The sequence below is a fragment of the Diceros bicornis genome, chromosome 10 (assembly GCF_020826845.1).
Source record: "Diceros bicornis minor isolate mBicDic1 chromosome 10, mDicBic1.mat.cur, whole genome shotgun sequence".
Taxonomy (NCBI): domain Eukaryota; kingdom Metazoa; phylum Chordata; class Mammalia; order Perissodactyla; family Rhinocerotidae; genus Diceros; species Diceros bicornis.
In genome coordinates this window covers 79,694,242-79,708,331 of record NC_080749.1, presented here as the reverse complement: position 1 = coordinate 79,708,331, position 14,090 = coordinate 79,694,242, and the positions used below count along the sequence as shown (strand labels likewise).

At 44.7% G+C, this 14,090-nt stretch overlaps 1 protein-coding gene across 3 annotated transcripts in view; it reads right to left on the bottom strand.

Moving 5' to 3' along the window:
- CDK15 (cyclin dependent kinase 15) overlaps positions 1 to 14,090 on the bottom strand; it is an 89,770-nt gene that overhangs the window by 17,268 nt on the left and 58,412 nt on the right. For 2 of the 3 annotated variants that reach the window (XM_058549612.1, XM_058549613.1), the window contains exons 11-12: positions 4,718 to 4,766; positions 2,820 to 2,951 (exon numbers count right to left, since the gene is read on the bottom strand). In XM_058549612.1, coding sequence (XP_058405595.1) covers positions 2,939 to 2,951; positions 4,718 to 4,766 — 62 coding nt within the window. In that variant the 3' untranslated portion in view covers positions 2,820 to 2,938. Of the gene's footprint in view, positions 1 to 2,819; positions 2,952 to 4,717; positions 4,767 to 14,090 lie in introns of those variants that run through there. The other variant, XM_058549616.1, reaches the window with a different exon arrangement.

Below are 14,090 nucleotides of genomic sequence, written 5' to 3'. Positions count from 1 at the left end.
TCCTGTGTTAGCAGGACATGCATACTGTTTGTGTCTAGACTGTGTGTGAATGTTGGGGGCTGGGGAAGCCAGGAAAGGCTGATGGAGCCTACCGGTTAGCAGGGACACATGCAAGCACAGGCCCTTTTTACCAGGCAAATAAATGAAAGAAAGGAGAGTAGGTCCTGATGGGTGACGTGAGGACTTCTTTTTTAGGACTTTCCTCTTCAACTAACCAACCTTGCCCTCACCTTCCCACAAGTTATAGCAAGGTTTCAGTGCAGTCAGGATTTGTTCCCGTCCCAAGGCCTCCCAACTATGACCCCCACCACCCACTTCTCCTGCTCCCCAGGAGGCAGAGATAGGCAAAGTATAGACCAGGGCAAAGTATACAAATGAAAGCTTTTCCTCCCATGAGCCAAGTTCATGTTGGTCTTCCCTGGATAAGCCAAATCTGTGCCCTCCTGAATATAAGCCTGTACTAGCGGCACTCGTGCAGGACAACCTGACCTGGGCAAGTGTCCTATAGTCTCCACCTTGCCATTGGCATATTGCACTCTTATTTGGGAGCTGAGAAAAGAGGCCCACGGATACAGATGTTGCTTCTTTGGGCACAAATATTAATTGATTTCCATGTTTGTATCATTCTGCTTCTTTCTGCATTTACAGTCTTGCTTACTATCCACCGCCTTCATTGTCACATTTCTACAATTTGCCACCTCCTCTAACTCCTACTAGGACAGATCTTCACTGGTTACCACCTCTACTTTGGAAATGAAAGTTGGCATGAAAAGCGAACATCACAAACATTGATTTGCCTGCCAGCACCTTTCCATATAGACTAAATGTTAATAAATATTATTTGTTAGGCTTGTGATGTTAACTACAGAACATGCCAGGAGTCTCTTGCAGAGTTAGGAGAACCCACACACACAATTAATGAGAGTCTGTTAATAAAGACAAAGAATCCTCTGATGGACCTCTCCTTCCAGTAACATTTCAAGAAGTGAGAAGTGGTCCATTGCCAAAGTCATACATACTTATTGTAGAACACTTAGGAAATGCAGAGAAAGGAAATTAAAACTATCCCAACACTCTGAGACAACTCCCTTCACTCAAAGATAATCATCATTGCTTTGGTGTTCATTTTTTCTTCTTTAGTCCTTTATTTTTATGCAGATATATTTTTTGTTTTACAAAAAAATGGGACCATCCTCTACATGCTGTTATAACCTACTTTTTCCACTTGACTATCTTGGGCATCTTCCCAGGACTCTGACTAGCCTCCTAGGACATAACTTGTCACAGCTGCATAGCGTTCCATTATGTGAGTACACCACAATCTTCATAGTGAGACCCTTATTGAAGTTGTTTCTTTTCTTGTTAGGGGCCGTTATTAAAATCATGCTGTGACAAATATCATCAATGAGAAATCTTTGTGTATTTGTGCAATGATTTCCTTAGTACAAATTCTGAGAATCGAAACTCCCAGGTTGAAGGATATACAACATGTTAAAATTTTCGATTAAGAAAATCATTTAGGGGCCGGCCCCGGGGCGTAGCAGTTAAGTGTGCGAGCTGCGCTGCTGGCGGCCTGGGTTCGGATCCCGGGTGCTCACCGAGGCACCGCTTGTCAAGCCATGCTGTGGCGGCATCCCATATAAAGTGAAGGAAGATGGGCAGACATGTTAGCCCAGGGCCAGTCTTCCTCAGCAAAAAGAGGAGGATTAGCACGGATGTTAGCTCAGGGCTGATCTTCCTCACCAAAAAGAAAAAGAAAAAGAAAAAGAAAATCATTTAGTGAAGTTGTACCAATTTCCGGTTCCATAGCAGCTGTGGAGAGTTCCTGTCCCTGTGTGCAAGGAAAACAAATTCCCTCCACCAGATTTGAATTGCTACAGGTCCCATTGGTTATACAAGTTGTAAAAAGGATTAAAATTGTAAATGTATCCTAAAAGATGTGCTGGGTGCGAGGACATCCACATTTAATTTTAGAAGTCCAGAATAAAAACATAAACAATAAGAAAAAATGAAAGTCAGGCTTTTCCTTTGGTGGTTGTATAAAGTGCCACCGACCAGCCTGTCCTTCAACACGTCTGAAATCTCATGGTTCTCAGGTGCCTGAGGCAGCAGCCTTGATTTCTGAGCTCAGCCTGGCTCTGAGTATAAAAATCTCCCACCGCCATTGCTGCCATCAACCTGGGCGGTGGAAGGGCTTTATCTGTTTGTAGGACAAGGCTAGTCCCTATGAGTTCAACTGGGTTTTTTGGTCGTTTTCCCCTAGATCCACGGAAAGAGAAAAAGGGCAGGGATAGTGTGGGCATTTTTTTTCAATTTGTCTTTATTTTGAAGTAATTTTAGGTTTACAGAAGACTTGCAGGAATAATACGGAGATTTTCCTTACATGTTCCACCAGCTTCCCCTAATGTTACATCTTATATAACCGTAGTCAAATTATCGGAACTAAGCAGTTAATATGGGCACAATACTAGTAACTAAGCTGCAGACTTTATTTAAATAACATTGGTTTTTTTCAATAGTGACATTTTTGTTGTTGTTCCAGGAGAGTGGGGGCTTTTTTAATGCTGTCAGTTTAGGATGAGGTGGAGCAGACCCCCCAATAAGAAACACATCCAACACCAGGAAGAAACAACAGAAGCTGTCTGTAATTCTCCACTCAACCTAACAAGTGAGGATGCACTCACCAGGCCCCCGATAGTCCGGTCACCATCCAACTCCAGGCCAGGTCCTGAGGGGCATTTCCGGCAGGAGCACAGTTCCCCTGCTCCTCTGCAGAAATCTTGTAAAGAAGCCAGTGACAGCTTGGCTGCTTTTTACTCATAGCACTGGCAACCTGACTCAACTGCCAAAGCCACGGAGACCTATCACCAGATGAATCCTGGCTCCACCACTTACTCAGCTTGATGACTTGGGCTAAGTTACTCAACTTCTTTGAGCCTCAGTTTCGTCTTCTTTGAAATGGGAATGAGATTTGGGAGGAATAAATGAAATAAAATACGCAGCACCCCGCTAGGCACATTGCAAACATCCCACAGAACATCCCTCTTTCAACAACAAAGCCCTTCCCCCAGCCAAGAACTTTCTCCTGTGATAATTTAGGTCAGTGCCATCCAATAGAAGTTTCCCTGATGATGGAAATATTCTATTTCTGCCCCGTCTGATATGGTAGCCACTACTCACGTGTGGCTATTGAGCCCTTGAAATGCGTCCAGTGCAACTGAGCAGCTGAATGTTACATTTAATTTTAATTAATTTAAATTTAAATAGCCACATGCGGCTAGTGGCTACTGTGTTAGCACGTCTCTGGACGTTACTCCTTGCCTTGAGGATCTGAGCAAAGAGAAGCCAGAAGTCTGAGCGAAGGCAAAGGCATTGCTGGGAGTGAGGCAATGGGCAGAGGTGGTGGGTGTTGTGTGCGGTCAGAAAAGCCAGAGGGATGTTCAGCGAACCCAAGTGCCGCTCAGTCTAGAAGGAAGGGCTGGTGGCACCATAGCAGGAGGCTCGCGGCACTTTTTTCTGCCATGCGACAGTGCCCACAGCAGCAGCATGGGGTATTAAGGTGGTTTGCAGGTTTGGAGTGACCATTTATTGCGGAAGCCGGTAATGAAATGGAAGAAAGCCGCAGGGCAGAGCTAGAATCCACACATCTCTAGCTAGCGGTTAGGGAGGCTGGCCATGCTGACAAGAGGGTCTGCACATCTGGAGTGAAGTGATGAACAGCTGTTCCCTGGAACCCGTCTCCACTACAACGGGGGTTCCAGGTGACACAGCGCACTTGAAGGTAAGAGTGGAGTGTGCGGGCATCCTGCAGAGACCGTCCCTCCCAGTCCATAGCTCTGTGTTCCCACCTATTTCATTTTGTGCTCTGATAGTCACTCTACGCGGAGGCTTTTAAAGCACAAGAACAGTCAGTATGGGAAAATATCAAACAAAATTTGGTCGGGTTAAACTCTTCCACATTTTCAGGGAAGAACAACGCTCAGACTTTCGGTGAGGCTCTCTTCCCCCCTCCCCACCTGCCAGAGTGTGTTTTTCTTTGACATTTGAGCTCGCTTCCCCTGCTCTGATGTCTTCCTCACTGCCCTTTTAGCCTCCTCACTGAAGCAGAAAGAACAGAGCCTCAGCTAATTACTCTCAGATCAAATAATACTGGTTATTGTAATTGGTCATTGTCCGAAAACACTGAGTTCTTCTTAGGCCTGAGGTTGCCTGGCACGGCTTAGTTAGCTAACTATTCCGGGAATGTCTCTATTATCTGTTTTACTTTGCAAAAGAAACTAGGGATTTGTTGAAAGCTGGTAATAAAAGTCTGCCCTGGTCTGAGCCGAGACTGCGTAGAGAGGGCCTGGGAAAGGATGACCTCCATGAATCAAGCTGCCCCCCCGCCCTTAGCCACTCAATGATGTTATTTGGTTTCTGTGTGTCAGAGAATAATAAACCCACTAGGTTTTCTTGCAGGCCAACACTCCCTCGTTCTCGAGGCCTCAGGCATGGTTGAGGGGCACAAAACAATTTTAATGACTAAACTCACTGAAAGTAAAATGGTTCATAGAGAAAAACTAACAGACTCACAGGTGGCTGGCTCCCCAGAGGCATCTTCCTGGGGCTTAGGGCCCCCAGATGGAGGTGCTCAGGGGCTGGGCGTTCAGCGCACTGAGGTCCAGGGAAATGTCCCTTCAACCCTGCTGAAAGGTAAGCTTGCCACGGTGGTGCTTACCTGTTCCACACATTCTGAAGGCTCTGAGGCTTAGGCGGTGGGAACCACTCTGGAAAGCATACACGGACATGTTAAAAAACAAAAACAACCCTAAAATCCTGTCACCAAAAATATTATTAAAATTCTAAATGCTCTTCTTGGCTTAGGGTAAGAGAGAATTCAAGTATCAGATAGGCAAACTAAACGATGTTTAAGGCCCCTCCTTACTCTGAATTTGTATGATTCTGTGGAAGGTCACAATTATGGGTAGAATTGTGTCCCCCCCAAAAGTCATATGTCGAAGTCCTAAGCCCAAGTACCTCAGAATTCGACCTTATATGGAAATAGGGTTGATGCAGATATAATTAGTTAAGATGAGGTCATTAGAACGGGCCCTAATCCAGTATACTGGTGTCCTCATAAAAAGGGAAAATTTGGACACAGAGACAGATATGCACAAGGAAGACGATGTGAAGAGATGCAGGGAGACGACGGCCATCCACAAGCCAAGGAGAGAGGCCTGGAACAGATCCTTCCCTCAGAACCTCAGAAGGAGCCAATTCTGCCAACATCCCAATTTCAGATCTCGCCTCCAGAACTGTGAGACAATAAATTTCTGTGGTTTAAACCATCCAGTTTGTGGTTCTTTGTTATGGTAGCCCTAGCAAACTAATACGGTCACAATATTCGGTAAGGTCAACAAACATTTACTGACAGTTACTGTGTGCAGAGCATGTACCAAGTGCTGAGGAAAATGCATAAGAAATCTTCCCCCCTTGCAGAGTGTACAATTCATTAGAGAGGACAAAGCACGCGCGCGTGAAAAGTCACGTGACTCATGATGGGGCAAAGGCTCAAAGTCTCGAAAGTGGTAAAAAGCAACGGGGCTGATTTTATGTCACTTGCAGCAAAAATGGAAGTGAATCCTGACTTAAATGATCCAAAATGGATGATAATAAAATCTGTAATTTTCTTTGGAGCACTCTTTATAACACTTATATGTGGAAACATGTGTTTCTATTATTCTTGGTATTGACACTACTTAACCCAAAATAAAACCACCATAAAAGGGGACAATTTTTCATTCATTCAAGAAGTGCTAATTGAATGCTTACTCTATGTGAGGGCCTTGAGAGCTGCTGCAGGGGATATAATCTGGTGCTCCTCATCAAATCCTCTATTTCCCTCTGCAAATTGAGAACAGTATTTCAACTCTCATTTAAAATGATGTTTCTGCCTTATACCTTTCTTGGGCCTGAAATGTAATTGTTTTGGTTTTAAAAGGTCTCTTCTTCCATCTCAAATAGGAATGGAATACACCAAGATGTTTATCATAACAAAGAATTTAATCATAGTTGATCATAGAGTTTAATCATCAAAAATGATTTGGACAATCCTGACATATTCCTGTCATGTGCACAGAAAAGACCCGGAAGACTACTTGGCAGATAGTAATAGCAGTTACAGGGCCTCACCCTTTTTACTTCCATGCTTATCTTCTGAAGTTTATTTTTTAAATAAAAGGCATATATTATTTTGTAACTTCGAAAATAAGTTCAATTAAAAATGGCATTTATAGTTCTAAGAGTTGTAGAGTGACAGAAGTGATCAAAGAAAGCGATTTAAGCTGAGTTTTCAAGGTCAGATGCGGTCAAATGGGGACCTCGCTGCTGGCGGTCACGTCCCAGTTGGGCACAAGGGAAGCCAGGTTCAGACAGACAGGTTAGCTACTCTCTGTTCGGGTGGCTGTGCCCAGACTCAACCAACCAGTAAAGATAAGAGTATCCGGCATTTGTTTAGTAGGTTTATTTCCAAACCACTTTCTGCTGCCTGTTTTCAGTTCTTCCCTGGCCAAACAAAATTGAAACACTTCCTCACTCAGTCATATCCCAATTTCCAATCAACATAATGAATCCATTTCAATCCTCTCCCGTGTGGTTTTCCCCTTCTTAGAACCCCATGTGCTGTGTTTTTTGGCCATTAGTATTTTAACACTATTTCTAACTTGAGAGTTGTTCTTGTGGAACATGGGTTTGGAATGAGCTGAATTAGGGTTTGAACACTGAACCCAGGGTTTGAAACTGTTGCTTCAGATTTGCTGAGACCTTGAGCAAAAGATTCAAACCTCGGCCAGCCTGTTTCCTTAACTCAAGTTGGAGGTCATATTTGCCTCAAGAGGATGAAGTGATTCATTGAATTCATTGGTTCATTGAGATAATGAATGAATGTGCCTGCCTCAGAGCGTTAAACAAAACGAATCCTGTCTGCTTCTCCTCCTTTCTCTGCCTTTGAAAAGTGATGGGCAATGTAAGCCGTTTGTGGTTAGGACTCTGGACCCGGGGTTTGAATCCACACTATGCCACTTACCAGCTGGGTAACCTGAGGGTGTTGCTTACCCTCACTGGTCCTCAGTTTTCCCATCTGCAGAACGGGGATAATTATAGTTCCTGCCGCCTGAGGTGGTTGTGAGAATTCGGAGAGTAAGTGTAATACAAGTATTTCCTTACCCTTTGCCTCTTCTTGCTGCCTCTCCCCCTGTCCAATGTACTATGCTTCTCCCTCTCCTTGGAGGTATTTCTGCCTTATTGTTCCCCTTGGAAACCTTCCATACTTGTTTTGTTCTACTGAAATTCTAACTTCCTTCAGGCTCAAGTTCTTACAATCCTGGCTGGATCTCTTCTGAGTCCTCATGGTGGGCCAGAAGCATGTTTATTAGCCGTGTGGGGCAGTGACGTGAGCACAAGCCAGGGCTCAAATCTTCTTTCTGCCCCTTATGAGCTCTGGGACTTGGGGGAAGGAACGTAACCTCTCTGGCTAAGTACCGCAGAAGTTTCCAAATGTGTAAAATGGGAATACTTTTCCAGTTGCTTGGGAATATTAGATAAGATTAAGCACTTGGCATGTAGGGGCTCAATAAATGTTAGTCTTATTCCTTTTTAATTTTTTTATGCTTGTTTTCACCTCTCATTTTGGAGAGGTAGTGTGGTCTAACAGTGGTTCTCAAGACAAGCTGCATATTAGCATCACCTGAGAGAGTGTGGAAACGCAGGGAAGCCCGGGATCCACCCCCAGAGAGTCTGATTGACCTGCCCAGGGAGGACCCAGCATTGGTCCATGTTGTGTTGTTATTATTGGTTTTGTGTGTGTGTGTGTGTTTGTGTGTGTGTGTGTGAAGAAGATTAGCCCTGACCTAACATCTGTCGCCAATCCTCCTCTTTTTGCTGAGGAAGACTGGCCCTGGGTTAACATCTGTGCCCATCTTCCTCCACTTTATATGGGACGCCACCACAGCATGGCTTGACAAGCGGTGCATTGGTGCGCGCCCGGGATCCCAACCCCGGGCTGCCACAGTGTTATTATTGTCTTTAATGGTCTCCAGATGTTTCTAGTATGGCACTACGTGAGGCCGAGGATGCTAGTCTAGCAAGGAGGGCAGGTCGACAACTCACCAGTGACCCCCACACACTTCTCTGAGGCTCATTTGCTCAAGTGAGCTTGTTGTGAGAATTCAATTAATCTGTATATAAAAACTGCAGAACATAGTGTCTGCCACATACTTAATATATTTTTCAAGGATGGGAAAGAGGAAGCACAACAAGGGGAAAATCAGTTCTCATAAATTCTACCAGCGAAGAACGACCTGTAAAAGTTGCCCCAGGAGGCATTGTAACAACATTGAACTTGAGGTTCCATGTCTTGCATAGACTGTGCCTGACTCTCTCCCCACATCTATTTTGCAGCTACATGAGCTGAGATAGAGGGACTGATGTGTCCAGAGTCAGCCAGGTCGCTAATATGAAGCAGAGCCAAAGCCCGGTGTCTATTTGCGGCCTTCCCTCCCACTCGTGTGCAGATAACCTGATGCTGGACGACCTTGCCTCTCCCATTGATTTCTCCCGGTAGTTAAGCTGCAAGCGATCAATGAGGGAACAATCCACAAACAGATAGGCATTGTACACAGCACCATTGTGAGAGCAGTCTGTTTCCCTGGCTTCAATAGTCCCTAAAAATAATAGGTCTGTAGGTAGCTTATTTCCCTTCTCCTTCCAAAGACAAGAGTAAATCATTAGACCAGATTTTGCTCCGTCTTCTCCTTCTGCAGTTCTCTTTAAAAGAGCTCTCATTTGAGTTCAAATGGAATTTAAGGCAGGAAAAGCAAAGTAAGCTGCAGAAGGAAACTTAAAAGGCTCAACATTTGAACTTCCCAACTAAGTGGAGTAAAATTCAAATAAGGGCAGAACTGGTGCTACCATAGCAAAATAATGCATTTTTTCATAAACGTTTAAGAAGCTCATTGCACAACTGGCTCAAGCATGGTAATCTCAGTCAACAGAGATTTGGTGGTTGATTGATCAAACATCTCCAGGACCATTCTGAGTCTTAGCTCAAGGTAAAACATTTTCTAGTTGCTATAGTCTTGCCACAATCACCCTAAGGTTATCTTATGGTGTGGTCTACTGAACTACACCTCTGGAATTTCCTGAATACAATGCATTCCTGAGATACCATATATTTAAATAGTTGATAATGTTGTTAGCCTTATTTCACTATCTGCAGCAGTAACTTTAAAACTGCATCGCAAAAATCTGTAGCTCTCCTCCTACCTCCGCCTCACCCCCACCCCAAACACGCACCTCACAGCTGCTTGCTCCCCTCTTCTCAGGTAGTGGCTTGGAAGCTTCCTTAGTCTTTGGACAAGGAGTCTTAAGTCTCCTCTTCTGGTGTCTGCATTACCAGGCTTTAGATTCCTGTTCGGGAATCATCAGGACACCAAAAGCAAGTGCTGTCACCGAGGGTGCTCCTTGGCATGTAAGCCTTGCACTCCAACTCCTGTTTGTGGTTTATCACTTTTCTAACCCTGCATTTGAACTTTCTGTGGATTCTAAGAAAATATCCCATCCTCTGAAGTCTGTTCCTAAGGTAATGGTCTCTGCGGAGGAAGGGGAGGCCAGGCCTTGCTTCTGCTGGGTGTATGGCGAGGGTGGAGGGAATGGGCAGAGTTAAGAGTTTCTCCTCTCCCGAGGGCAGTACCATGTTTAATCTCTGTCCATCCCCACAAATGATGTTTGAGCTATAGCTTGATCATGCCACTGGTGTTTATGGCATGTAATGATGCATCATTTGACAACATTTACCACTTCCCTGTAGTCTCTACAAATGGTTCAGGGCCACCACATGCAGGCATTGTGCTCAGCACTGAGAATACACAGACATGGTACTTGGCCCTCCCCCAAAGGAGCTTACGGCCATATGGTTTCTGCAGTATCATCATCATCATCATCATCATCATCATCATCATCATCATCATCATCATCATCATCATCTCCTGGTCTTCTCCAGCCCTTTTGGCTGTTTCTTTTCAGCTTCCTCCTCTTCCTTCAGTACTGGTGTCCCAGGGTTCCATCAGTCTTCTTTCTCTACATGATCTCTCTTGGGCAGCTGAATTCACACATGGGCTTTAAGTACCACTTGAAGCAGATGACTTCCCATTTTGTATTTCTAGATTGGACCCTTGTAATCACAGGCTTGTATTTCTAATTGCTTTTTAGATATCTCTGTTTGGTGGTCCCACAGATATCTTACTCTCAAAATGTTCAAACCTTCCGCTCATCACCTTCCCCACAAATCTGTTCCTTCCTCCTGTTCTTTCTTGTGCCAGTGAAAGGTGCTGTCATTCTCTCTCCCACTGGAGAAGTTTCTGCTTCACGACTCAAGTCCAACCACTCACAACCTCCCCTTGACTCTACCTCCCAGATACTTTTTAGATTTGTCCCCTCCATTCCTTATCCATAGCCACCACTCTAGTTGAGACTTCCTGTTTGTCTTCTAGAGTCTAGAACATTGCCACACTGCTTCCAGTCTCGACTACCACCAAGTTAATTCTACATATAGTCTTCCAAGCAATTTTTTTCTAAAATTTAAATCGTGCCATATCACTTCCCTGCTAACAATCTTCCAATGCCTTCTCTTTGCTTATTAGTCAAGTCCAAATCCTTGGGATGATTACAAAGCACTTCCCAATCTGGTCCCCGTCTACCCTTCCAGGTTCATCTCCAGCAATGCCCCACCACAAAGCCAACATCCTAGCTTCCCCGAGTGGTTTACCTACTTGGTATAGTACCAAATATACCTGCTTTCCTATCCTCTGTGTCAAGTGTCTTCGTCTGGAATATCCTTCCCCTCTTGCTCACCTGGAGAAAGCCCACTTGTTCATCTTTGAGACTTAGCTCATGTGTCTTTTTCTCAGTCCCTAAATTCCCCAAACCAAGGGTGCCTTTTTCTTAGTGTTCCTAGAGGCCCCCAGGGGATGCTGCTATAATAATATTTTTTCCACATTGTTGTTTCGTTTCCCCCTCTAGATTGTATTCCTTGAAGGCAGGTATCAATGTCCTTATTTATTTTTGAATCTCCCAGGCCAGCACCTAGCTAGGCCTGGGAGATTCAAAATCAATAAATATTTGTTGAACAAATGAAAAACTGATGCTTGGGGCTGGCCCCGTGGCTTAGTGGTTAAGTGCGCATGCTCCACTGCTGGTGGCCCGCGTTTGGATCCTGGCCGCGCACCGATGCACTGCTTGTCCAGCCATGCTGAGGTGGCGTCCCACATACAGCAACTAGAAGGATGTGCAACTATGACATGCAAGTATCTACTGGGGCTTTGGGGAGAAAAAGGGGGGAAAAAAAAGGAGGAGGATTGGTAATAGATGTTAGCTCAGAGCTGCTCTTCCTCAGCAAAAAGAGGAGGATTGGCATGGTTGTTAGCTCAGGGCTGATCTTCCTCACAAAAAAAAAAAAAAACAAAGAAAAAGAAAAACTGATGCTTGGATGAAAAATAAAAATAGAGTAGATTTACTAAACCCTATTCTTAAAATGTGAAAGTAACTCACGAGAGCCCATGGGTGCCTTGCTCTGTGTTTCCCAGAGATTGATGGCACAGAGTACCGGTTGTGAAGCCGGGGAAGGAGTCTCTGGTTTGACCCAGTGTCATGATATTTAGAACCTTAAGTTTCCTTTTCATGAACTGGAAAGGAACATAGCAGGGTTTTACTTGAGGAAAAAAAATTTTTTTTAACCTGCTTTCACTCATTTGCAATTTTTCCTTATCTTAACTCCTTTACGATCATCCAGTCCCCCTCAATAAAAACTAATAATTGCCACCAAATAAAGATGAGAAAACTAAAAATAAATGTAGAAACTATTAATGAAGATCAAAGTAGGCTACGTATCTAAATGAATTTCTCTGACTGATTTGGGGGGTGGGTTAATAGAGATGTTAACAGTAACTCCCCAGGAGCTTTTGGCAGCGCTCCCTAAGTGCAGCCGTAGTGAGCCCAATCGCGGTTCAGAGATTCGGTGAACACCAGTGGCTTCATTACCTGGAGCAAGGGAGTGTTGCTGGTGTCCCAGGGTAGGGACTCAACTCGCATTACATTCCAGAAATACGTCACCAAGCTCACGGACTCTAAAAGCAAGTCTGGGTGGAAGGACATAATCATTTGGAAATGGACTTGAAAAAGTGTTGTTAGCTGGTCCCCAGTCTAGGTCATTGTTTTATTACCAAATCATTATATTTGCCCTTTGATAGTTGGACGGTAAAGTGGAATACTGCTATGAACATCACCTTGGAGTCCAACAGGTCTGGATATTCTGGGCCTCCCCCCTCCTGGCTGGGTGACCCTAGACAAGACAGGTGCCTCCCGAAGCCTCAGCTCCCTCCCCTGTAAAGCAGGGATGATAACAAGGCCCTATCGGATGAGGCTGTTGTGAATCAAAGCAGAATAATATATGTAAAGTGCCTAACTCAGAGTTAGTGCTCAATAAACAGCAGTTCCTGTTACCCAGGAATAAGGTGAATAATAACGAACATGTACTTTCTCTGCAAAGCATGCAGAACAAGGATTATTATGTCCTGGAGGGGGCAAATGGAACTAGAACCAGGTTTTCTGACTCCTAGTCACTGATTTCATATAACACATATTTATTGACTCTTATGTGCCAGTTAGGGGGCATGTGTAAAATACTGGAAATACTAGAAGTGGCCAGGTTTGCTCTGCAGAGACCCTCCCACTCTATCACACTTTGGGCGACATCAACAGTGACAACGCTGACACTGCCTGGGATTGAGTAGCCCTTGCTGGGTACCCACATGTAGCATGCAGATAATAGGGGCTCTCCCAGGGAAGAGCCCTGTGCCATAGAGTGGGCAGGCATCTCCGAGCAGCTCAGGAGGGGGAGCAGAATGGAGCCTCCACCAGAGGGACAGCCTCAACGGGCGCTCAGACTGACTTAGGTAGGTGTTTGAAAACTGTAGGTCGGCTCTGAGTGTGTGCGAAGTCAAGCAATGTTTAGGCCCAAGCAAGCAAAACCAAAAGTCAGTCCTGGTGCCAGGAGGTGTGCCTGACATCTAGAAAGAAGCTGAGAATTCTGAGGGAGCTCGACATACAGAAACAGGCATAGCATCAGTTCTCACACACCTGTCATGGAGTCTGACCCCCAGCGAGGCACCGAGCAGCTGAATGAACTTCCACACCGTGTAAGAAATAGAATGGGAGCTAACTTCTGTTGAGCAGCTACTGAAAGTTAGGCACTATGTGTAGTGATGGATGTTAACTAACCTAATTGTGGTGACCATTTCGCAAAATATACATATATCAAATCATTATGTTGTACACCTGAAACTAATACAATGTTATATGTCAATTAAATCTCAAGAAAAGTTAGGTACCATGGCAGAGGTGGTTCAATAATTACATTTATTTCTCAGAACCACCCTGCAAAATGAGACAGAGGGATACAACACCGTTAACGGGAGGAGGACAAGGTTTGGCTGTGGATTGACCATCTCCAATCTAGGAAATGCTCTGTGTGGACGTGGGAGGAAGCTTCTGTTTCCTCCTATGTAAAACCATGCTACTCCGACCAGCATGGACCCACCCCAGCAGGCAGTAGTCAGGATTAGCAGTTATCTGTGTCCTGTGTCTGCACATAGGGAACACTTTTAAAATGCTAGGATTGCTCCCATTTTGCAGATTAGGGAACTAGGAAACAAGTGACTTCCTCAAGTGCCCCAGAGAGTACAAGATGGAGCTTGGACTTGCCGTTCTGTGAGGAGTTGATGCCATAATTAAAAGTATCTTTCCCTTAGTTCAGCCCGTTGAATGACTCTCCGGCTAACGGCTCGTGCAACTGAGGGCGTGCAGACCTGGCGTTGGGTTCATAGCAAACACACAAAGATGTGCTCAGGACCCGACGAGCCCAAGGCATGGCAGCTCTTTATCATCCCAGTATGGACAAGAATCATTTTAGATTTTAATCATCATCTGTCCTGTAGTGGCGTCAGATGAAGTGAAGCTCTCACTCTGGATTTGAGGTTCAAATAGAACATTCCAAGAGT